General features: G+C 38.5%; 2 protein-coding genes and 1 long non-coding RNA gene across 6 annotated transcripts; 2 read left to right on the plus strand and 1 right to left on the minus strand.

Moving 5' to 3' along the window:
- The first annotated feature begins 19 nt into the window (after positions 1 to 19).
- zc2hc1a (zinc finger, C2HC-type containing 1A) lies at positions 20 to 8022 on the plus strand. The gene is made up of 9 exons (XM_083529423.1): positions 20 to 141; positions 2373 to 2443; positions 3552 to 3668; positions 4248 to 4389; positions 4487 to 4635; positions 5043 to 5148; positions 6031 to 6136; positions 6241 to 6345; positions 7096 to 8022. The coding sequence occupies exons 1-9, from the start codon at positions 126 to 128 to the stop codon at positions 7229 to 7231; spliced, it is 948 nt and encodes a 315-aa protein (XP_083385549.1). The 5' UTR covers positions 20 to 125; the 3' UTR covers positions 7232 to 8022.
- A 594-nt stretch (positions 8023 to 8616) lies between these two features.
- On the minus strand, positions 8617 to 13549 carry LOC310719567 (uncharacterized protein). 4 transcript variants are annotated; one of them, XR_014531506.1, is made up of 6 exons: positions 13498 to 13549; positions 12407 to 13364; positions 10276 to 10404; positions 10110 to 10187; positions 9314 to 9451; positions 8617 to 9229 (listed from the first exon to the last, which is right to left on the minus strand). XR_014531506.1 is itself a non-coding variant. In XM_083529441.1 (5 exons), the coding sequence occupies exons 1-5, from the start codon at positions 12407 to 12409 to the stop codon at positions 9125 to 9127; spliced, it is 453 nt and encodes a 150-aa protein (XP_083385567.1). In that variant the 5' UTR covers positions 12410 to 12634; the 3' UTR covers positions 8617 to 9124. The 4 variants fall into 4 exon arrangements, 2 of the variants coding, with proteins under 2 accessions (XP_083385567.1, XP_083385566.1); XR_014531507.1 differs by lacking the exon at positions 13498 to 13549 and having other exon boundaries at positions 10110 to 10205; positions 12407 to 12634; XM_083529441.1 differs by lacking the exon at positions 13498 to 13549 and having other exon boundaries at positions 12407 to 12634.
- On the plus strand, positions 11336 to 24384 carry LOC310719572. The gene is made up of 2 exons (XR_014531509.1): positions 11336 to 12316; positions 24045 to 24384. It is a non-coding gene; the product is annotated as an uncharacterized lncRNA (long non-coding RNA).
- The last annotated feature ends 1177 nt before the right edge of the window (positions 24385 to 25561 follow it).

A 25561-nucleotide genomic window follows, 5' to 3' on the forward strand; every position in this document is an offset into this window, starting at 1 on the left:
AACAGGATATTAACAGGAACCGGGAATGACCAATCAGAGATGAGGATATTGGAGCGTGGGGCGTGGTTTAGGGGAGGCTAGTGGAGACCCGTTGCTACAGCAGCATCTCCTGTTATCAGTGAGAGATGGAGGATTTTGACGGTAAATAAAAAAAGAATAAATTCCGAGTTATTTCGTAAAGGATAGTAATTAGATTGTTAACTAATCCAGTGTTCGGAAAACGTCGCGTGTCCGCTGTTTTCTGCTCGCTATCTTTTGTTTGGAGAACGAAACGGTCCTTATAAAAAATACGCGTCGCGTCCTAATTGGTTTAAGATTCACTCGTTAAGTGCACTACATAGGCGACAGACACAGCGCGTGCACGCCCTATGTAGTGTGCCTTAACGCTTTCTGAAAGTGTATTTGGAATCCGGGCAAGATTTCATCGGTTTGCTTTGATCATTTATGGGGGAGTGTCAGATTTTTGTGCAGTTTTTGAGCTACTAATTTATTATTATTATTATTATTATTATTATTATTATTATTATTATTATTATTTTATTTTTTTAATTTACACAAATAAACAAAGGAGTAAATTAACTTCACTGTTTTTTTTTTAATTACGTGATACGTATACCTTTAAAGGGGTGAGTGCAAAAGTTTATGCACCCCAGAGACAGAACGAGGGTGTTATAATTTCTTTTGCATCTAGAAAACAAGGGGGGTACAAACCTTTGCACCATAAAGATCCATATGGTTCCTCAAGTATGGAACAAATTAAAAAAATACTTTCTGATATTTTGAGGGTTCTGGAGTTGACGTGTGCTTCTTCTTCTTTTGGCTTCTCCCATTAGGGGGCGCCACAGCAGATCATGCACGCCATACCCCCCTGTCCTTTACATCTGCCTCTTTCACACCAACTACCTGCTTGTCTTTACTCACCACAGCCATAAACCTCCTCCTTGGTCTTCCTCTTTTCCTCCTTCCTCATCTAATTTACTCATATGCTTGCATTTGACATCAAATCAGCAAAATATACAAATTATTACTACTAATAATAATATAATGTAAAAACAACAAAAAACTGAATTTGTTGAGAAAATGTGCCACGCCCGAAAAATCACAGATTCTCAGTTTTGCATCTGTGTTTGTATAAAAATCTGAAAGCCTTATGGAATGCGTTCCTGGAGAACTGAAGTTAGTGCCTGGCGGTATACCGGTTCATATTGAATACTGGTGTTTATTTGTTATGCTGTTATTAGAGTGTATGTCGCTTCCGCAGCGTTCGGACGTGGCGTGACACTGTTTGAGAGGGGTCTCTTTTCACTGTTGCACTGGTGAGGGTATGTGTTACTAAGCCTGACTGTAGTATAGAACATTGAAAGTGCTAAAACTGAAGCTGTAGAACGTGATGACAGAAGAACTTGTGCTAAAAAGAGTAGCCCTGTCTGTTGTCTGGAGGTTTTTCTGTTTTAAAATATCTGAGAAAATTAAAAAAATCATATGTTGTAAACTTTTCCTCGATCCTCGGACCAACGGTTCCCTGCTCGCAACTTCCTTCCTGCTTTTAGTTCCGATTTACTGCAACCACAGTTTCAGTTATTATCCTGTCATATACAGCAGATGATCTGAGGATCTTTCCTGGCAACCTAACGCCTACATTCATATTAGAAAAGGCACAACAGCATCTTTAAATCCTGAGGAGAATGTAGAAAGATCTTTTTTAGACCTCAACAAGTTTTTATCACTGCATCATGAGCAGCTCCCTCTCACATTGTTGTAGCAACTCCATGGTGTCTAAAAGAAAAAGCTGCAAAGGGTTTGCACGTCAGTGGGGGCCGAATGCCCCAGAAACTAAACATCTTCAGCAATGGCGATGTCTTCACGGATTCCTTTCATCCCAATACAAACTCCTCCAGCCAGGAGGAGATACAGGAACGTTTACACTTCTGTTAGATGCGCAACTGCACTTTATTATCTGTCTATGCATTGATCTGTCTGTCTGTCTGTCTGTCTGTCTGTCTGCATGTGCATCTGCCTCTCTGGGTGTCTGTCTATCTGATCTATTTATCTACCTGCCTGCCTTCCTCTCTGTCTGTCTGTCTGTCTGTCTGTCTGTCTGTCTGTCTGTCTGTCTGTCTGTCTGTCTGTCTGTCTGTCTGTCTGTCTGTCTGTCTGTCAGTCACAGAGGACTAGAGTGTGCAGACTTTTTACTGTAAAGTACCTGTGTGCAGTGTGACTCCTCTGTGTAAATAATTTCATTCTCAACATGTCGAAACTTTCCCGAGAGTAAACTCTGTGACGTGTACAGGTTTTGTGTTTGTGGGTCTGCTTTGAAGCGCAATTTGTCATTAATCGCTTTTTTCCTGAACCCGTCTCTTTCTACATTACAGAATCTGTGGCCGTCAGCGAGGATCTGCTGCCATGCAAAGTGTGCGGGAGACGTTTTTTCTCAAGCGTCCTTGTGAGTATCATTCAGGGTGAAATCAGAGCCCAAAGCTGTTTTTTTTTTTCCCTTCGATCTCTTCCTCATGATACAAGTTGCAGCACGGACGGATTCTGGCAACCGATTAGAAATCCCTGTTTAGAAAAACACTCTAATCAAAGTGCTCTTTGTCTTCAGTGTTCCTGTTTGATCGAAAGCTTTGCACGATGCACACATCAGAGCCACTAAAAAGTAACTGTAAATGTAGAAAACAGATGCATTGTGATGAAGGACAGTTACCTGGAAGATGAATCTTTTGTCTTTTAATAGAACTCTCTTTATTGCTCAAGCATATACTTTTCACAAATTCTCGCTCTATTAGAGCGTGACAGATCTTCACTAACATCAACAGTGTCGAACATTGAAACCGTGAGCCCTTAGGCGCTTTTAAAGCAATAACATTATGTGGACAAATATTGTGAACACCTGAGCATAAGATTTAGATGTGCTTTTGAACATCCCATATCATGTATTCCCATTTGCTGTTATAATAAGCTCCGGTCTTCTGGGACGAGGTTCCACAAGATTGAGAAGTGTGTTTGTGGAGATTCATTCAGCCAGAAGGTTGTTAGTCAGGCACTGATGTAGGTGAGTAGGTGAAGAGGTTCCTGGGGTGCCGTCAGTGTTCACATTCATCCCAAAGTTGTTCAATAGGGAAGAAGCTCTATAACAGGAGATCTTCCACTCCAAAGCATGTGAAGCATATCTTGATGGAGCTGAGTTTGTGCACATGGGCATCATCATGCTGGAACAGGTTTGGGTCTCTTAGTTCAATTAAAGGGAAAAATTCATGCTCCAGCATCCAAAGTCCTTCTATACAATTGTGTGCCTCCGACTTTGTAAAGAACCGCATACGGCTGTAAAAGTCAGGTGTCCCGAAACGTTTGTGAATGCAGTGTTTGCAGCACAGTAGAACATGCTAAAAAGCTAGAACAAAAAATGTTTTTGTGCACCATGAACAAGAACCTTCTGGGGAACCTTGAGAAGGGGTGCTAGAAGCGTAGCACCCTGAAACAGAGAATGTAATTTCTTTTTAACTAAGATTTCACACACTTGTTGAAAATAATATATTTTTCTCTGTCTGTAGAAGAAGCACATGACCATCTGCCAGAAAAGCGCAGTGAAGAAAAGGAAGGTGTTCGACTCGAGCAGACAGAGAGCCGAGGGCACCGACATATCGACTGTGAAACCGCTCAAGCCAAGGGTGAGGACAAAACCTTCTTTTTTTTAAACATCCCATTCCACATTTAGATCCCATTTGCAAATAAAATAACATCCACACCATGGGAAGATGTTCTACAAGATTTTTGAGTGTGTTTGAGATTCAAGAGTAAAGTCAGGTACTGATGTCGGTGAAGTGAGGAGGCCTGGAGTGCAGTCAGTGTACACATTCAAAACGTTCAATAGGGGTGGAGGTCTATAGCCAGAGATCTTCCACTCCAACACATGTAAAGCAGATCTTCATAGAGCTTGCTTTATTTACAGGGGCATCGTCCTGCTGGAGCCTCTTATTTCTAATGAAAATTCAATGTCGCTACATCCAAAGACGTCCTATACAATTTTGTGCCTCCAAATGGCTGGAGAAGTCACAGGCGTCCCAATACTTTTGTCCATAGAGTATAGATTTTAGATTTTTTTTTTTAAGCAGCATGAAATTAATTGTAGAGTAAATGTCATGGACATTCTTTCTGCCGTTCTTTGCTTCACCACCTTGACGTCAGAAGTAATCCCCACAGGCACTGTTTGTACTGGTCCCTGTCCTTAAACATGTTTCTTCAAACAGCCTGAACCACCCAAGAAACAGTCCAACTGGCGCAGAAAGCATGAGGAATTCGTCGCCACCATCCGTGCTGCCAAAGGCCTGAGCCAAGTGATGAAAGACGGCGGCCCTCTTCCCCCGCCCCCTCCTCCATCCTACGATCCAGGTAGAAAAAAACCGCTTCTGAACCCGGGGACTGAACCTGATCAGTAGTAGTAGCAATGCGTTTTAAAATTATTGAGGTTATTATCCTCTTGTTCTAGATTATATCCAGTGCCCGTATTGCCAGAGGCGGTTTAGTGAGAACGCAGCCGAGCGGCACATCAAATTCTGCAAGGAGCAAGCGTCCCGCATTCCCAACAAGGAGAAATTCGTAGGAAATGACAAAGCCAAACCTCCAGCCAGGACGCAGGTGAGTGTGTGTCCAGACTGTGTCCAGACTGTGTCCAGACTGTGTCCAGACTGTGTCCAGACTGTGTCCAGACTGTGTCCAGACTGTGTCCGAGTCTCACAGCAGTCAAAGGATATAAACGATTTTTGTTTTCAGTAATATTTGGGAAACCTAATCGGAATCAAAGCGTGACATGACTTGAAAACTTTTTACTCGCACGGTCGTTACTTGCATTTCAGTGAGGTGCACCAGACAAGGCATGTCTTATGTCTGCTAGAGCAACTCTGAATGAACACACAAATTAATTAATTAATTAACACACAGCAAATAATTTGAATCGATTCTGAGGCCTGCTTCGATCGTATTTGCAGAATAAATAAACGTTTTGTACTATTCCGAAATAATAACTCTAATCTCTCTATCTGCAGTGCAAGCCTGCCCCGGTGAAAAAAGCAACTTCTTTAACTCCCACATCTTCGTTGTCTTCCACTCGCCTACCTCAGCGTCCAACCTACGGACAGGGCAGAGGAAGCGGTATGGACCGAACCTTTCAAACCAGTCTAACAGCAGAGCATTTCCCAAAAAGTTTACAAGCCAGACACACACTGGCGTGTTTGATAAACGGCGGTATAAAGGCAGGCAGCAACATGATACGGGGCTTTCATTTCCTAACATCATCCAAACAGCAGCTTAACTGTATCTAACGTTTCATAAAGCAAACCTGGCAACCCTTTTTTCCTTTGTCGTCATGCCAACATCTGCAGGCTTTGTTTTTCTTCTTTCCTACATGTAAACTTTTTACACTTACCTACATGTGATTTTCCGACTTTCCTACATTTGATTTTCTACAACTTTTCTCTAAATGTCAGTTTTCCTACTTACATGTAAACTTTTCTACTTTCATATATGTGAACTTTTCTCCTTTCCAGCATGCAAACATTTGAAGCACATTTGAAGCTCTGCTGAGTTTTTGCATCAAAAGTGACGTGTAAAGCAATTTATAGTAATCACTGTTTATTATATTGATGATCTTCAGTTTTAAAACTGGCTGAAAATGTGCTTTTCCAGGGCATCAGACAAAAACAATTAGACAGAGTTGGACAGAGATGGAGACTGTTTGGAAAAAGTCTGATATTTATTTTTTAATGATGCTGAAAAGTGAGTTTTGCTTTAACTTTTTCCGGTTATTTTAGCGCTTTAATTCAAGCGTAGGCGGCGCATGCGTCTCAATTTATTACATCAACAAATGATGTGATTGGCCAATCCTCAAAGAACACGCACATAAAAAGTCATGTTTTGCAAATTATTCTGTCACGACATGAGCAGGTGGCGATCTCGGCAAAAATATTACACGCAGTTATTATTTATTTTAATCGAATGAAAGCCCTGCTTTAATTTTTCATGAACTTTCTTCAGGAATTTCTGCCACCAAAAGTCCTGCAGGCTCGATGAAGAATGTAAATGCTTCAGCTTCTTTTTCTCCGTCTCGCCCAGTCTCTGGTGGAGTGACTGTTCCTCCTGGGTAAGGCCTGGCTCACACTCCAGATGTGACTACAAACCTGCATCTGTGAGCTCGTTTGTGGTTTTTTTTTGTTGTTTTTTAACCCCCGACCCCCATGTGTTTAGAGACAAACCTAAAGGCGTGGTTGCTCCCAGTTCCTTGAAGAGCACGACCTACGGAGGAGGAACGAATAAAAAGATGATGTACAGTGCTAACAGCTATAATTCAAGGTAGCACCATCAATAAGAGACTATTTAAAATGTATATGGATGCGGCGTGATCTGGAAATCGTACAGTGTTGATCACTTTTCTATAATTACTTGCCGTTGTTAAAGGAAATGTTTTATAGCTTAGTTATTGTTTTATAAAAACCACAAACACTGATTTATGATCTGAGAGATACAGTATATGAACAAAAGTTTTGGGACACCTGACTTAAATTTTTACCACAAAGTTCGAGGCTCACAATTCTATATGATGCTTAAATTTTCCCTTCAGCAGCAGCCAGCTCCATGATATGCTTTACATGGGTTAGAGAGGAAGATCTCCTTCTATAGAGCTATAAACCCTATTAGGCACCTTTAGGATGAAACTCTGACTGTACCCCAGGCCTCCTCAGCTCACTAACATCAGTACCTGCCATTGTGGATGAATGAGCACAAATCTCCACAAGCACACTTCAAAATCTAGTGGAACATCTACCCAGAAGAGAGGAGGTTTTTATAACAGCAAATGGAGACTAAATGAGAAAAAAAAAACTTTGGTGTAACTGAGCATAATTTCTGCTTTTCCCTGCACTACAAACTAAAAGCCTTAAAAAAACAAGTGGAAACTTGAAGGGGTGAATTAGAAGATTGATCGTTCTACAACTCGAGTTAAAGCGCTGAATGTTAATTGCGGTGTTAAAGTGCAGCTTTTGTGCTCAGTTCACACTGAACCGACTGTTTCCCTCACTTCCTATTATTATTATTTTTTTTTAGGAATGAGGTGAAAAATGACAATGGGATGGACTATTCCACAAAGGGGAACAAGTTCTGTCATGAGTGTGGAACCAAGTACCCAGTGGAGTCGGCCAAATTCTGCTGTGAATGCGGAGTGAGGAGGATGTGCGTTTAGAGACACAGAGAGAGACACAGATAGAGAGACACATCTTTTAATGCTGAATCTCCCACTTTCCCCACTGTCACAATCTTGCCCATGAATTCCAGCCTTTCAATATTTATCAATATGCTTATATCTATATTTTTTTTGCCTTGTTTTTATTCCAATTTGTGTTTATTATCGAAGTGCAATATGATGAGCTACTGATCTTTTTTTTTTCCTTTAAGAATTAACCCTTTTCTGAATTGATAAAAAAAAAAAAACAATGTATGTATTTCAAACCCGATATCACCACCTCTATTTCAAAGCAGGAACAATCCGACATGGTATTGTGAAATTTAATTTGTATTTTTTTTTTTTTTATTATGCGGTTGCAATTAGAAATCTTGTTCTTTTTTTTTTTTTATATATATATATATATATATATATTGTTAATTTTCTTTTTTTAGTAATTCTTATTTAGTTCCTCAGTCGCAGCTTGATGACGATTCGTAAGAATTCATATTCGGATGAATACGCTTGAAATCGCATAGCAAAGTTTTTTTTCACTCTATGCAGAAAATCGCTTCACAGCCCTTGAAGACCTCTATAATCCCGTCTTCTGCTGCTCCTCAGCTGGTACATAATGTAAGATGAAGCACCCGTATATATAATCCCCTCCTGATTAATGACCCTGTTGTGCTGATAAAGCGGAATACTACAGCTGGTTTATGCTTATGATTATATGAGACAGAGCGGGTACGAGGCCTGCTGACTGAGTGGGTGTGTCACAGTAATGTAACACGAATAAACGTTCATGCACGTGAGACTGGTGTGTGTGGAGTATTTGTTTACTCTTATACCACAGCAATCTTTTGTCCATGTACCCCGTATAGCCACATTTCATATCTTGGAATGCTGCAGATGTCACCACAACTGTCTTTTCTTTCCTAAAGACCTCCATTTGAGATACGGAAGGTAACTCGATTTTTTTTTAACATTTGTAATTTATAAGCTTTATCAGGAAAATGGTCCAAAACAGCACAAGTGTCTGAGGTTATGTGAAGACACTGACTCGTCCTCCCATTTACGACAGATTTTCATGAAGATCCGCCTCCCAGAAGCTACCGCAGCATAATTGTGTGTCTACAGCAAAACTGATCGAATGGAAAACACTACTGGGTTGTGTATCTTTTTAAACCCTGATTTCCCCCATTAATTTGTCTTGGTAGTGCAACTTGTTCAGAGAAAACAAAAGTGCTGTCTGCCCTTTCCCACATACTCAAGATGGTTGCTATGGTGGTTCCACACAACCGAGCCAGAGCTAGCTTTGGGATTTGCAGGGTTTTGATGTCAGGTCTTTTTGCTCACAACCTCACCATGCTTATTTTTATGTCAAAACGCCAAGATAAACCCAAAGATTTTATATAAAAATATATTTATTCACAGAGAAGATGCGTAATACATAATAAAAAAGCTCTTGGAGTGTCCAAAACAAATGTGTTTTATCTAGGAACTGACAGAACTCTCGGTGTAAGTGCCAATAGTTTCTGTCTCACACCGAGGTGATTCGCCATAGCGAGAAAAACAGGGTGGATATCCACCGTTGGGGAAAAGAAAAACATGTCCATAGCTTCAGTGGAAATGAGGGTTTAAACCAAGGAATGCTGTCAAACCGTCCGATTCCTGGCAACTTTTCCGAAAAAAATACACACCTGCAGGTGGAACGGTTCCTGATAGATCCTGCGTTCGGCCGATCAGCGGGAAGGGATCGCTCGCCATTTCATTATGAATGTGTGTCCTCTCGTATACAAGGTGCTGTGCAAAGCCTTGGAAGGAAGCCATGCTTTTCAGTTTTACTTATTATTGATAAAGTAATATATTCTAAAATTATAATGATCACTCTGTAATCCTGTTGCCCCGTGCTTACTAAGCCGAATTATGTTGTTCGAACGCATTCTGGATCGTAGTGAGCAAACGTTTCAGTTTGCAATACTTCTTGTGTAAAGACTGCGAATCGGGCCACTTCACTTCCTGCTTGAAGAAGAAAAAAAAAGAATTAAAACCAAACAAAACAGAGTAAAGACTGCACATGCTACTCGTCAGAGAATGTCTCACCTGATGTCTGGAACATGGACATCCCAGAGACTCGCCTATGACCTTCACGAGTTTCTGCAACTCGTTTTGCAGATGACCGTGTATGTCCTTCGGCAGACGGGTGCAGGACACGGTGCTGATGCAATCGATCGGCTGTAACTGCATCCATACGGTGGAGGAAAAAGCATTGATTAATCGTCTATAACAGCAGATATGACCATAGTGCAACAGCAATTTGCGAGCTTATGAATTAATCAAGGCGCTCGCTCTGATTGGCTGAATTACAATTTATTCGTTTGCTGAGATGTTCACGTTTAAGAGACTAAAATCTTGTGTAACTGTCGCAATTTTATTGCTCTTGTATATCACAAAACCACAACCTTGTGCATCATATGACAGAAATTCCAACAAATAGTATTTTGATTCTGATTTCTGATTGTAACACGTATTACTTTCAGACACTAGGGGGAAGCAGACATCAACTCACTTCTCAGAAGGCCTGTAATAAAACTCCTATGTTGATAAAATAGTAAATGCTAAGTTCTTGTTAGTGTCCAACAAGTATTAAAACATGCTGTGTTGGGGTTGTAGTGATGCCATACACGGATTTAGCTCTGAGTCATCTTAGTGTTTCCTAATTTCCATGATTTCAGTTGTTATGATGACGATTCCATGGAAATCAGTGAAAATGTTTTCCTGGGTACTTTAATGGTTTGTTAAATGATTTATCGGTTTCGTTCATAATTTAAGAAATATTTACATGTAAACTTCCTGAAAAAGCATTGAAATCAAGTTTTGTAAACCATGTCATACTTACACTCTGACACACATGTTTTCTCTCTCGGCTTTTCCTGACACACGGGTTTTCTTTTACCTGTTTCTGAATACTCAAATTCTGTGAAAAGGAAACGAGCTGATTTTAATAGTTTAATATTGTTACTTATGTCTTTAATACATGAAATGTCTGCAGCTCTAAATCTTACAATGTTCTCTAGCTGCAGCTGAATGATATGCTGATAATTCTGAATGATTTCCTCTTTGGTCTTGGTGCTTTTGCAGGACAGGACGAGAGGTAGAAGAAGAAACACCAAAACAGGAGTGCCAAGAAGATGCTAGAAATGAAATAGAAAACAAAAAAAATCAGTAACTATCTCCAGGCTCCATCGCTAATTCATCGTGTAGTACCACTGTACGCTTTCCTCATCATTGTGTGAGTACCTTCTTTCAGCATTTAAGCTTAATTTAAGATCCTATAAGAAGCCAATTAAAAATGTAAAAATACAGTACACACATTTAGGATGCGTATAAAATAACATTCAGTGTATTTCCAAACAAAATTAATTCGATTTTTTTTACAAAACATTTTAAACAAATCATATACAATCCTGGTGAAGTGGAGCCAAAATGATCTCTCTTATTCAAAACACACGTTTGCCCAAAGATAAAATGCACGCTTCCTTGTTATAGCTCCTTTAATAATGAATCATACTAGTTTCATTTTAGACTTCCTTTGTTGTGTTCACTGAGTCACCAATCCGTGTACCACTTTGCTGCAGAACCAAATAGTTTACCTGATCAATCTACCTGGGTGGAGTTGGGTCTAAAAAAAAATCCAGCGTGTTTCAGCCTGGAGAAAAATGTGTCGTGGACCAGGGTTATAAGAATAGTTGTATCAGGTTCTAGACTTTTGTTTTTGTGGAAGTGGTAGATCAATGGGTTCGGCCCCCTGTTACTGGTTGGAAGGTCAGGGTTCAAGACCTAGTACCTACAAGCTGCCACTGTTGGGCCTTAAAGCAACACCCTTAACCCTCTCTGCTCCAGGGGTTCTGAATCATGGCTGACCCTGCCCTCGGACCCCAGCCTCCTAATAATCTTGGGTATGTGAAGGAAGAATTTCACTGTCATAGTGTATACAGTATGTGACACGCCTCTTTCTGTCTCTTCTTTTTTCCTCCATTAGAATCTCATAAAATAACCTTGAGATGATCTCAGCTCGGTTCGTTTGGTCAGACCACTTCATTTGTGGTAAGATCTGAAAGCTGGTTCATCAGCAATGGAAAAAAGTGAAGAAAATATTGAATTGGTTGCTAGTGGAGAAGTACGTATTGTTGTGTAGCAACAGGACGGACCTGATAGAAGCTGATAGAAGCATCGTACGTTTAAACTTGCCATGCTTTCAAGCTTCAGTAGTAATAACAGTAAAGCAGCAGTACTGAACAAGAGTTACTCTGTGTAACTACTGCACTTTAAATCATGTCAGCATTTCAGTTTGTCCTTTCAACCTCTGACTTATGTGAGGGTGACGTGTTGGCCTTTGGCAAGAAGCATGCGTCTGATGAGGTTTTTCGATTCTGCACCAAAAATTCCTTTTCTTTCATTATTTTGTGTTTTCTTTCTTTCTTTCCCTCCTCCAGTCCTTCCTGCAATTTCCACTTTCACTACAATTCCATTTCTGCTTGCTCTCTCTCTCCCTTTCTCTCTCTCTTTCACTCACTCTCTCCGCTTTTTCATCCACAATCACCAAATCACTGCATGAGTGACATTCTTCATGAGAATTCAGTGATGATCCTAAACATGTACAACCCAAAAGAAGTATTTAAACAGGTCTCAAAAGGTTATCAGGTGCCTCCTTATTCCTAAGCCTGGAGCTGTTATTGAATTCAGTAGATGATTCAATGAGATTTACACATCATCACTTTTATTTTCACAATGAATGCGCAGTAGCCCCACTGCCCGTCTCAGACTCCAGGATTATTTGGAAAAGAAAATCACAGCACCGCATTCATTCGCTTTCGTTATTACTTTCCTTTCTTGTAAACCCTTTTTCCTTCTAACTGTAATAATTACTGATAACTCACTGGGATTTCCCCAAAATGGTAGTATAAATAGGCTACAACCTGTTCCCTTTCCGTTTCGCACTTTATATGGTATGGCACACACGCATGCACACACCGTGTTCACACTCTTACACACGCGCACTTTCCTATAGAGGTAGGCGCGCGCTCTTCCACGGCAGTAACACAGGTAAGGTTATTTATTACGCATCACTTTTATTTAATTTTTATTATTATTTTTTTATTTTTCGCCGAGACAAAACTCTGACCTGCGACTTACCATTTGTCATTTTTGGCCCATGTTCACACTCCTGAATGATTCGTACCGAAGTCCTCTCAAACTAGACAATCCAAATCCATGCATGGAGACTACATTTTCTCACTTTCTTTATCTTAATTTGCGTTATTTAAATTCCTCCTTCGGTGGATGTTTTGTATATTATTGATGCGCTGTTTCTGTGCGTAATGTCCCCAAGTAAAGAGAGAGAGAGAGAGAGAGAGAGAGAGAGGGAGAGGGAGAGGGAGAGAGAGAGAGAGAGAGAGAGAGAGAGAGAGAGAGAGATCAACTCGCTTCGGTTTTACTTGCGCGTTTTAGAGTCGCGCGTTTCGGCGCTGTTATTAAGTTTCCGCCCCTACAGCGTTGCCAGGTACTAAAATTAAAAGTGTTCCCCAAAAAAGTGTCGGATTTCAGACGGAACGGTCGTGATTTCATAATCTAAGCGCGACCAAGAAAAAAAAGGAGAAGAAGTAAAAGAAGAAGAAGCCGATCGGACGCCGCGTTCAGGGGGAAAAAAAAAAACAAAAACAAAACACCAAACCGAAACGCACCGTGTAATACGTGACGTGCCAAACTATGACGTCAGCACAGGTGGTTGATTAGTGGCATCGAAGTGCTAGCGCGCGCGCGCTCGGACCGTGCACGCGTGTAGCGCGCCTCCGGTTCCACCGAATTTCTCGGGCGTCTGAGCGCGGATTGTAAAGTCGTGCATGAATGAATTCGACCTGGTCTAAATCCTATGCACCCTGCTCTATATAGTGCACTATTTTGAGCTTTCACATTCAATTGGCTAGCAAGACCTCCATAACAGCTAGCCCATAACGCATTATAATGTACAGGGAACACTGGAACAGCATTACAGACAGGAAAATTTATTAGTTCTCTGGAACGGCATCAAAAACCTCTTTCCCACCCACTACTACACCAGCCATGATAATTCACCTGCCCCAAACTAATGTTCCTTTCATTTTCTCATTAATGACGCGTATGCCGGGATTTCGATTCACTGAATCGATTCTTTCGAACAGCACATCAGAAGTTGTCTGATTCGAGTTAGAGTCGTTTGATTTGATTCACCGCCCAGAGCGTCTTACAGAAATATTCTTTTCTCACTGTTTTGATTTACTGTAAACTAAACATTCTGCTGTCATTTGTGATTAATTTTTATATGAATAATATTTATGACTGAACAAGAGACTCCAATGATGTCTGGCTAAAAGTCTTGCCAGGAACAAATAAAAAAAAAAAATGAAACGCTTCAAACAAACACCTGGTAGAATTAGTTTTGGTAAATTAATTAGAAATGAAGGCAAACTTTGCCAAGAACGTTAGCCAAGTAGTTTAATATAAGTCGTTAATAATAATACATCTATTTTTACATCATTTGCTCTTGAGGAAACATTTGTTCATTTGACTCCTTCTAGGTGTTTGTATTTATAGAAAATTAATTGTTGAGATTTGAATTGCTGCATGAAAATAGCAAACTATCCAGCTTGTAATGTTCCAATGAGAAATTATTGGTGAGAAAATGAACAAGAATTAAATAAACATGTCACTATTTGCTATAGTTTCCTTTTAACCTGAGGGAAAAGGCCAGGGTCCGGTACATTTACTAACTCAGTCTTATTGTACACAAGGGTCCAGTCATATTCATAATTGAGATGTTTGATTTAAAATGAATGCATACAGGTCTAACACATCTCTGGGTGTACAAAATGTTCCAAAAATGTAGTTTTTTTCTCCATAATAAAAATGAGTCATCATTTGGTTATGTGCCAGACCTGATGAAGTCCATCAAGGGCCTGATAACAACTTATAAATAAAAGCAGAACTGACTAAGGAGGGAGAGATCTACAGCATTTATTTAATTCGCGCTAATTTTCAGACAAACAATTTATCACTAGAGAATTAAAATATTTAGTCATTTAGTATTTTATACTGCTCACCATGGCTATTACAGCAATGTCTGGTCAGTCTGACCGTTCTCCTCTTACTGACCTCGCTTAATGATTATTTATTAATTATTGTTAAAATGCCAATGGAACTGATGCCACAGGATGTTTTTTGTTTTATGCACCATTCTATGTGAACTCTACAGACGACTGTGGATAAAAATCCATGTTATTAACATAAACAATAACACAAACACAGTGGCAGTAGTAAGAAGGATGGTTCTGGAAAACCAGAGCAAATTGTAAAGACCGAGTATAAGGGGATAATTAAAATCCTCATACATCAAAATTTTGGATAGGTATATGGCACTGGACCATTAATATGTGTCAGTTTTAGAAATGCAAATATGGAACATTTCCTGAACAACTTGAAACAAACAAGACTACACTTGTCTCAAAGTCTCATCATGATTCATTGGGCAAATATTTTCCCACATTTACAGACAGTTTTTTTTAAATGAGTTTTTGTACACTGGCGAAAAAAAGAAATCACGTTTTGCACGTTTAAAGATAAGATTGGACGCAGACAAGGGTACCTTTTAGGATGGAATTCTGTTTCAACAAAAGCTGCATAAATTAAAAATGATAATTTTGTACATACAAAAGGTGTGCAAACTTTTGCACATATCTTTATATCTGTTTCCTATATAGTAATTAGGTAATTAGTAATTAATTGTGCTGCATCGATTGCCAGATAGATACTCTGATGGCAATTTTCTACTAAATAGTATCTACAGTTCTAGAGAAAAAGAACATTATCAATTACTACTTTTTTATTCACAAAACAGAAAATTATATGAGAAAATTTTCAAGAATAATTAATAATAATAAATATTAGTTTAATAATATAATAGATAGATAGATAGATAGATAGATAGATAGATAGATAGATAGATAGATAGATAGATAGAGATAAAGATATATATTCAGTATAAATTTATCTGCACAGTACTGAAAGTAATATCTACACATTTTGTGTATAACTTCCACTTTGTCCATGACTTTTTGTTTGTCTGCGTACACACTAAGAATTTGGCCTTTTCAACACAAGTCACTTCTTTCTTTTGGATGAGAACATGGCCTTTATAGTCTCTCACTCATGAGCTAACACTCACATTTATTTTATCCAATGCATCTGGTAGAAAGAAAGAATTTGGTCCATGTACTCAGCTTGGGGTTGAGGTTCAAACTCATATAAGGTCAAAGAATTATAATTACAGCATTTATCGTAAAGCAGAACATAGTCTTCATTCAGGACTCAATGAGGACTCAAGGAGAAAAGTTCAGTTGAATAGAAGCTACATGATGTACAACATCTGTATTATTATTATTATTATTATTATTATTATTATTATTATTATTATTATTATTATTATATAATCTGTAGGTGGCAATATTATTATTATATTTAGTTATATTATTATTGCTGTCAATTTTTACAGTAAGACAGAAAGAGACAGAGTGTGTGTGTGTGTGTGTGTGTGTGTGTGTGTGTGTGTGTGTGTGTGTGTGTGTGTGTGTGTGTGTGTGTGTGTGTGTGTGGGCGTGTGCCTGTGTAATACAGTATACACTTAGTACACCTCAGTACTAATGACAAAGTGGATCAGCAGTTTTTTGTAGCGTTCCCCAGAGATGTGCAGCAATCCTGACCCTTTTCCCTCATTGCTCGGTTTCTGCTCTGATATGCATTGTCAGCTGTGACGTCATCTATAGAAAAGTGTGTAATTTACCAGATGTGGACTCTAATCAAGGTTTAGAAACATCTCAGCAAAGAAAAATCTATTTGTTCAAATTTATATATATTTATACACATACACATATGATGGTCATTATAAAGGCAGTTTAAATACTTCTCCTCATTGTGGGTCCAATATTGTTTGTGAATTTATCACGTTATTTATGATTCAGCAAGACTTCATACACCCTGCTATTTTGCAAGTTCTCCCACTTAGAAATCATGGAGGGGTCTGAAATTGTCATCGTAGGTGCATGTCCACTGTGAGAGACATAATCTAAAAAAAAAAATCCAGAAATCACAATATATGATTTTTAAACTATTTATTTGTATGATACAGCTGCAAATAAGTATTTGAACACCTGTCTATCAGCTAGAATTCTGACCCTCAAAGACCTGTTAGTCCGCCTTTAAAATGTCCACCTCCACTACATTTATTATCCTAAACTAGATTCACCTGTTTGAGGTCGTTAGCTGCATAAAGACACCTGTCCACCCCATACAATCAGTAAGAATCCAACTACTAACATGGCCAAGACCAAAGAGCTGTCCAAAGACACTAGAGACAAAATTGTACACCTCCACAAGGCTGGAAAGGGCTACGGGGAAATTGCCAAGCAGCTTGGTGAAAAAAGGTCCACTGTTGGAGCAATCATTAGAAAATAGAAAAAGCTAAACATGACTGTCAATCTCCCTCGGACTGGGGCTCCATGCAAGATCTCACCTCGTAGGGTCTCAATGATCCTAAGGAAGGTGAGAAATCAGCCCAGAACTACACAGGAGGAGCTGGTCAATGACCTGAAAAGAGCTGGGACCACCGTTTCCAAGGTTACTGTTGGTAATACACTAAGACGTCATGGTTTGAAATCATGCATGGCACGGAAGGTTCCCCTGCTTAAACCAGCACATGTCCAGGCACGTCTTAAGTTTGCCAATGACCATTTGGATGATCCGGAGGAGTCATGGGAGAAAGTCATGTGGTCAGATGAGACCAAAATAGAACTTTTGGGTCAGAATTCAACTAAACGTGTTTGGAGGAAGAAGAATGATGAGTACCTTCCCAAGAACACCATCCCTACTGTGAAGCATAGGGGTGGTAGCATCATGCTTTAGGGGTGTTTTTTTGCACATGGGACAGGGCGACTGCACTGTATTAAGGAGAGGATGACCGGGGCGACGTATTGCGAGATTTTGGGGAACAACCTCCTTCCCTCAGTAAGAGCATTGAAGATGGGTCGAGGCTGGGTCTTCCAACATGACAATGACTCAAAGCACACAGCCAGGATAACCAAGGAGTGGCTCTGTAAGAAGCATATCAAGGTTCTGGCGTGGTCTAGCCAGTCTCCAGACCTAAACCCAATAGAGAATCTTTGGAGGGAGCTCAAACTCCGTGTTTCTCAGCAACAGGCCAGAAACCTGACTGATCTAGAGAAGATCTGTGTGGAGGAGTGGGCCAAAATCCCTCCTGCAGTGTGTGCAAACCTGGTGAAAAACTACAGGAAACGTTTGACCTCTGTAATTGCAAACAAAGGCTCCTGTACCAAATATTAACATTGACTTTCTCAGGTGTTCAAATACTTATTTGCAGCTGTATCATACAAATAAATAGTTTAAAAATCATTTATTGTGATTTCGGGATTTATTTTTTTAGATTATGTCTCTCACAGTGGACATGCACCTACGATGACAATTTCAGACTCCTCCATGATTTCTAAGTGGGAGAACTTGCAAAATAGCAGGGTGTTCAAATACTTATTTTCCTCACTGTATATATATATATATATATATATATATATATATATATATATATATATATATATATATATATATATATATATATATTGTTTTTTTAATGCTAAAATTGTTCTTCAGAGACTTCTTTACACTCTTACTTTGCTCCTCTTCACTTCTCTACAACAAAATTCATGCTCTCTGGATGATAAGGACTCAAGAGGTGGAATAAAAGATAAGGATGTGTGTGTGTGTGTGTGTGTGTGTTTGTGTGTGTGTGTGTGTGTGTGTGTGTGTGTGTGTGTGTGTGTGTGTGTGCGTGCGTGCGTGTGTTTAAATTACTGCAGCTGGGAGTCTTGAATCTTCTTACATTTTTGATTAAGTGTTCCAGCTTTCTGGAGAGGAACTGCTCAGAGGAGAGGAGAGGGAAAAGGGAGGAAAGGTTTTATTGCAGGGTTGAACAAAGAATTGTTATGTGCTTTTTGAACATCCTCTTCCTCATTTAATTTGCTGTTGTAATAATCTCCACTCTTCTGGGGAGATGTTCCACTAGATTTTGGAGAGTGCTTGTGGTATGTGAAGATTTGCCACAAGGGTGTTAGTAAAGTCAGGTAGTGATGTAGGTGAGGTGAAAAGGCCTGGGGTGCAGTCAGCAACAGTTAATTCCAGAGGAGTTCATTTACTAGCATTGCTCTCAGATTAGATTAGTGAGGCAAGATGACCCAAATACATGCACTAGAAGCACACATGGAATTACAGTTTACAGGAAATAGAAGAAGTGAGTTTGAGTGTCATTAAATCACTGCTAGAATATATTCAAAACCAAATTTGCAGAGAAGTAAGAAAAATCTAAATTCCCATTGAAGTTGTTAGTAACTAGGGGTGTAACGGGACGTATTTGTACCGATCCGTTTCGGTACAGGGCTTTCGGTATGGTGCACATGCATATGCAAATGTTTGCTTTGTTTTACATGTGGAACATAGTTCAAATCTGAGTTCCGTTTGTAGCGCGCATGTACGGGAACTCTTCATGTCAACGTTTAAACTGCAGTCTAGCGATATGAATTCTTTTGTGCTTTTTCTCTCGAAAGGATAAAATACTGACAATTCCACACATCGAGGGAGTGAATAAGTGAAGGATGAAGGGAATGAAGACATTTGTTAAAATATGTAGAAATAAGTAGAACAGTTAAGTTGATTTAAGTTATTTATTTATTAATTTATCCTTTTTTTTATTGTATATATTTATTTATTAATTATTATTTATTTATTAAAATTTTTTTTTATTCAAACCAAGCAGGCATTTTATTTAAAATTATTAAGTGCAAATTAAGTGCAAACGGTTGATGTTCACAAATGTTAATAATAAACTGCATTAATAAATTAATAATGCATTAATAATGACTATACCAAAATTGAACCGAACTGTGACATAAAAACTGAGGGATGTACCGAACTGAGAATTGTGTCCACCATTACACCCCTATTATTAACAAAACTGACAAGTTGTGCTTTCACCTGTTGCACCTGACAGCCTTTTCTGCTGAAACTACTTCATTAATAACCTTATAAGGAAAATGAATTGAAGTAAAACTGCCGGGTTTAAGATCAGATGGCGTTACATGGCACTATTGCAGAGACAGGGAGAAATATTTTTGGATTATTTCACACTACAGAAAACTACAGAAAATCACCTATTTGATGACAATCCAGAAATGCATTTTGTACACTGAATTATTTTACTTATATAGACAAAAAGGAGAAAAATAACCTTTATGACAGTTTGCGTGATTGTAAAGAAAAAAACCTGAAATGCTGTATGTCCTCTATTAAAAAAATTATTAATGACTCGATTTTTATCAGATGACAGAAGAGTTTTGTTTCTTTTCGATGTCCTGTTTGAAGCACGGGGATGCTGTGTGTGTGTGTGTGTGTGTGTGTGTGTGTGTGTGTGTGTGTGTGTGTGTGTGTGTGTGTGTGTTTGTGTGACTTTTGATTCGAAACGTGTGTTTAGAATGAAGGATTTTAGTGAACAGTGTATTTCTTTAAGTATGTGATGTGCAGGTATTACTCATGTTTTGCTTTGTATTTTATCAATTTCCTTGTTAACCGTGACTTTATAAACGTCCTCCCACACACACACACACACACACACACACACACACACACACACACACACACACACACACACACACACATTCTTCCTAAATTGGTAGTTCCTCTGCTGCTTGACACATCGCAATTCCAACAAAACCAAAAGTGTGGGCTATGTTATTTTTTCGCTCACATCAGATTACCCTTTACATGGAAAAGACATCACCGTTAGTTTAACCAGTAATGCTTTCACTTGAAAATGAACTTGATCATAAAAGAAGATCACGATTACAAAATTCACTGAGCATCAGATCAAAAAATAAAAAGTTCCAAGACGGTGAGATCGGCTGCTGTCACGTCTGATCCGATTGCACTTTGTGTGTTTGTGTTTATTTTCTGACCTGCAGGACATCTACAGCAAGCAGTGCCCGATTGGTGGGCTTTGGTGGACGCCGGGGTCTGGGGTCTGGGGTCACACTCAGGGCTTCGGTTGTGATACTTTTGAGGCACAATGTTTTATGATGGATCTGAGTTTTTGTATGAAATTCCAGCTCATCCTGGAATACCGATTTATTACCTATAATCAGAGTTTAAAGACTGTCAGGTCGAAATGCAGACGCTCACGAACGACGAGTTTTAAAGCACTTTTTCTAGCCTGTTTTCTATTTACATTTTTACTCAAAAGCGTATCATCTGAGCAGAACTGTAGAAGAGATTAAAAACAGATTATTCCCTCAGGAATGCTTCAAGTGCTTGTTCTTGAGTATTAAAAATGTATACACTGTAACAGGTTTTCCTGAGACCAAAATCCATCAGAGTTCTTTGATTATAGCCATTATCCTGTTAGCTTGCTAGAATTAATATTGTTTTATTTGCACCTGCCCATAATATAAAATAAAAAAAAAAGAATATTTATAATTGAAATAATTCGAACAAATTGTAGATGGTTTTACTTCCTGAAATATAAAGAATCCAGCAGGATAATGACCCTGCCCAGGCGGTTACTAAGGATGAATTACTGAACGCTGTGAACACATCAAGCAGCTCAACACAATTTATTATACTTTTTAAAATTTTTTTATCATGTGTCTCTGACGAGTTTGGAATCTGCCTGCTGACTCACATCTGAAGGAAGTAAAAGTCCGCATGAAGATTTAATAGGAAATCTGTTTGTATAGAATCTGTTGGAAAAATCTTGTGAGATGAAACCAGTGTTACCAGTGCCGTGTTATTGAGCAATGAAATTAGAAGAATGAGAAGATTGCATTCTCTCCTGCACTCTCTCTCTCTCTCTCTCTCTCTCTCTCTCTCTCTCTCTCTCTCTCTCTCCTTCTTAATTTCTCTCAATCTTTTTTTCTCCCCTATTTCAGTGCTGCCAAGAATTCATTGAAATGAAGTAATAATGTAATAAAAGGAAGTGACTTTGGGAAGTGAATGTAAAGCTCTGCCCACAACCACACACACACACACACACACACACACACACACACACACACACACACACACACACACACACACACACACACACACACACACACACACACACACACACTTTACATTCACTGCATAATCTTTTTGATATTTTATAATTTTACTCAATAACACCAGGCTCGAGTTTATTCACACTGCTTGTCTGATTTTAGTGATTCATTTGAATATTTAATTTATTTATTACTACTATACACTGTTCATACACTGTTTATACACTATTGACTAATACATTGTGTTACGCAAACAGAGAATGGCAAAAATACATTTACAAAGGAAAATTCCAGAGAATCTCACAATCTTCTCTGCTAAACAAACTGCTGTTGTGTCTAAAATCCTGTTTTTAATGCACGTTTTAGGTTTCTGGTAAATATTAAATGCTTTTCCACAAACATTACTGTATATGTTTTGTGTACCAGCGTTCTGGACTTTTTAAGGTTGGTGAAGACTTTTAAATATTATAAGTTCGATCGTGACAACAATCACGACGACAGTGGAACTTTCCATGCAGTCTAGTGGATGTAGCTTCCACATGCCTACAAACTTGAGCATTAAAAATTTCATACCACTTCCAGATCATTTCCACAGCAACACAACACGTCCTACTAGACTGGTCAATTTAACCGTACACTATATGGACAAATGTTTGTGGGAACCTCACCATAAGATTTGTCGATAAGATTAATTTAGCTACAAGGGTGTTAGCAAAATCAGGTACTGATGTAGGGTGAGGAAGCCTGAGGTGCAGTCATCGTTTACATTACATACACATAGCAGGAGATCTTCCACTCCAACTGAAGCTGCACAGGGGCACTGTGATGCTCGATCAGGTTTGATCTCGTAGTTGAAGTAAAAATTTCATGCCACCTCATCCAAAGACCTTCCACACAATAGTGTGCCTACAACCCTGTAGTCACAGTTCGATATACATAAATACATTTTCTCTGGACTGGCTCTGCAGATGAAGATGAAGAAGTTACTGAAAATGAACGTGGACCAGAAGTGACCTATAATGACAAACAGTATGGAGTGTTAAAGTGTATTGTCTCATTATCTCTAAAATGGTGTGTGTGTGTGTGTACTTAAGTGGGTGTGTGTGGGGGGTCTGGGTGTGTATTGTATCTGTTACTGTTTTGGCTGAGGGATTACAGGAAATGTTTCTCCACCCTCCATTAGGAAAGACCTCATTTCACCCATATTATTTTTACACCCATTAGGAAATAGCTCATGTGGGTATTAAATTATTCAACGGTTTTACTTGCTTTACATTACGGCTTAATTTAGAGCGAAACCGAGTAAAACCCAGTTTGTCCTGAGCTTGCAACCATTAATTTTCTCTATATGTGAAACTCACACAGGTCTGTCCCTGTAACGTGTAGAAAAGTACACAACAAAAAAACTTACTATTAACGTGTAGACGAAAAAAACCTACTATTGAGGCTGCCATGAGACTTACAGCAACATTAAAGGAGCTGCAGGATTATCTGACATGTACTGATTACTCTCTGCATGTGAAAACAATCTCGTGTTCTTCACATGTCTGGGCGATGTGGTAGGGCGGCTAGACGTAAGTTTTTTCTCACAAAAAAAATCTCCAAGCTCAAATTAATCTCATCAAAACGTGGCTTAATGTAATGATCTGATGAGGTTTGACAATAACATATATTTAGTACAAAAAGAACATCAACCAAAGTGTTTATGGTGAAGCATGGTGATGGTTGCATCATGACCGGAGGCTGCTTTTTTTTTTCAGCCTGGGGTTTTATCGCTGTGAAGGAGAGAATCATGAAGAACTCTAAGCACCAAACAGTATTAATGAAAAGTCTTCAGGTGTCTGCTAGTGCGCTGAAGAGGAACAGGAACTACCTTTTAGGATGATGACGACCCAATACTTGAATCCACATCAACAAAACCATGATTTTGTATGAGCGAATCTGAGTTTAGACCTGAAACGAAGTAATGATCAGTGTAGAGTGAGCTGAAGGAGAAGTGTACAGGAGAATGTACTATGAGTTGATATATTCAGAATAATGTAGGGAAATAACTTAATGTAGGGAAATATTTGATGCTAATACACTCCATGTTTATATGAATTATTATTTATAATTATTATTATTATCTGATTTATACCACATATAACACATTTTGCTTATTTTCACATAATTTTCTTTTATGTGTTTTTCCAAAATGTGACTTTTTTCTTTCTTTTTTACATGTTTTAGTTCTTGTTATATGAAATGTACAAGTTACTGCATGTTTTTTCCTTGAAATTCTTCATTAATGTTTAAAAATTTTACCCGCATTGTGGCTGACCACACACACACACACACACACACACACACACACACACACACACACACACACACACAAACACACAAACACACACACACACATACACTTTTACCATTCGCTTCACCTTCAAATAAAAAAAATAAAAAGGTGTTTTTTTTACACACAGTGTGAAAAAAATAAATAATAAAAATGCATATATATATATATATATATATATATATATATATATATATATATATATATATATATATATATCAATTTCCATAATATCCTAAAGAACCATTGTGTACACTTTCAAAAAAAAATGTTTAAATTGTCCATGATCATGTCCCTTGTGACTTCTCCTCAGCTCACATGCTTCTGCACGGTTCTACAGCACGCTTCGTTGATCGTTTGCTTTCTCAGGAACTCGATATCCTTCCTGTCAGCAAACAGAAAGTGAGAGTGTCTCTCCATATCCTGCTTCTCCTGAGCACTGAGAACTCCTAATCTACGGCCAAAGTTCACTGGATGGAATTCCCGACACACACACACTCAGAAAAAAAACAGCAACAGCCAAGTTTCAGCAGTGAAATTAAGTCTAGTGTGACTTTGATAGAACAATTTCCCATCAGAGGAGAATTAAAGAGAAACTGAAATTGTTAAGAAAAGCAGTAAAAAAAAAGAAAAGAAAAGAAAAAAGAAAGAAACTGTTACATGAGGGTTGAACCGTGGAGAAATGGGTCACTGCAGATTTCAGATTTATGACATGACGACACCATCTCGTGGCAGTCAGGACATGCATTTCACTGCTTCGAATTTAGTTTTTTTACGATAGTTAATGAGACAGTGAAACTCTGAACACAATACATTTTTTTTTTTATTTCATATTATGTCTCAAATGCTCTAGAATTAAATTAAAATGTTTTATCTTATTTTCTTATTTAATTTATTATAATCATGTTATATAGATCTAATATTTTTATAATTATTGATCATATTATTAATGTGAACATATTACTGTCATTTAAACAATTAATTATAAGTAACATTAACAAATTAGTTATTTATTTGTGTATATGATAATAATAAAACAAATAAATACAGGAATGTCCAGTAAAAGTGTCTCAGGGAGAAACGTAGAGAATGCCAATGAGAAAAAAAAAGGAAATGCCATTTACTGTATAGCGATAAAAATAATATAAATGTTTTCGGTTGTACAGCATCTAAAGTGATCAAATCTCTCCAGTAAGATCCAGTAGATCCCAGAGCTTGTGAACCATTGAAGAACTTGCACCATTCTCCAACAGGTTCTATATTTACAATTTGGAGTTGGGGAAATCATCTAAATGATTGACTGAATAAGTCCTGAACTGAGTTCAGACAGATCAGTCACACAGTTTGTGTGTGTGTGTGTGTGTGTGTGTGTGTGTGTGTGTATGCATGAGTGAGTTCAGTTCAGTTCTGTGTTGAGAAGTCTAATGGCTTGAGGGAAGAAACTGTTACACAGTCTGGTCAGACTGTTACCATCTCTGTAGTTTTGTCGACGTTCAGAGACAGGTTTATCATCATCATCACTGCACCCCGCAACATTGTATACCCGCCACAAATGGACATTCGGTGTAACCCAGATGAGGATGGGTTCCCTCTTGAGTCTGGTTCCTCTCAAGGTTTCTTCCTTATGCCATCTCGGGGAGTTTTTCCTTGCCACAGTCGCCAGTCGCCACCGGCTTGCTCATCAGGGACAAACTTACTCATAAAGAACATATTCATTTTTAATCACCGCATTATCTGTGTAAAGCTGCTTTGAGACAATGTTCATTGTTAAAAGCGCTATACAAATAAAAATGAATTGAATTGAATTGAATTGAGGTTTATGACTCCACA

Source organism: Silurus aristotelis, assembly GCF_946808225.1.
Source record: "Silurus aristotelis genome assembly, chromosome: 25".
Taxonomy (NCBI): Eukaryota; Metazoa; Chordata; class Actinopteri; order Siluriformes; family Siluridae; genus Silurus; species Silurus aristotelis.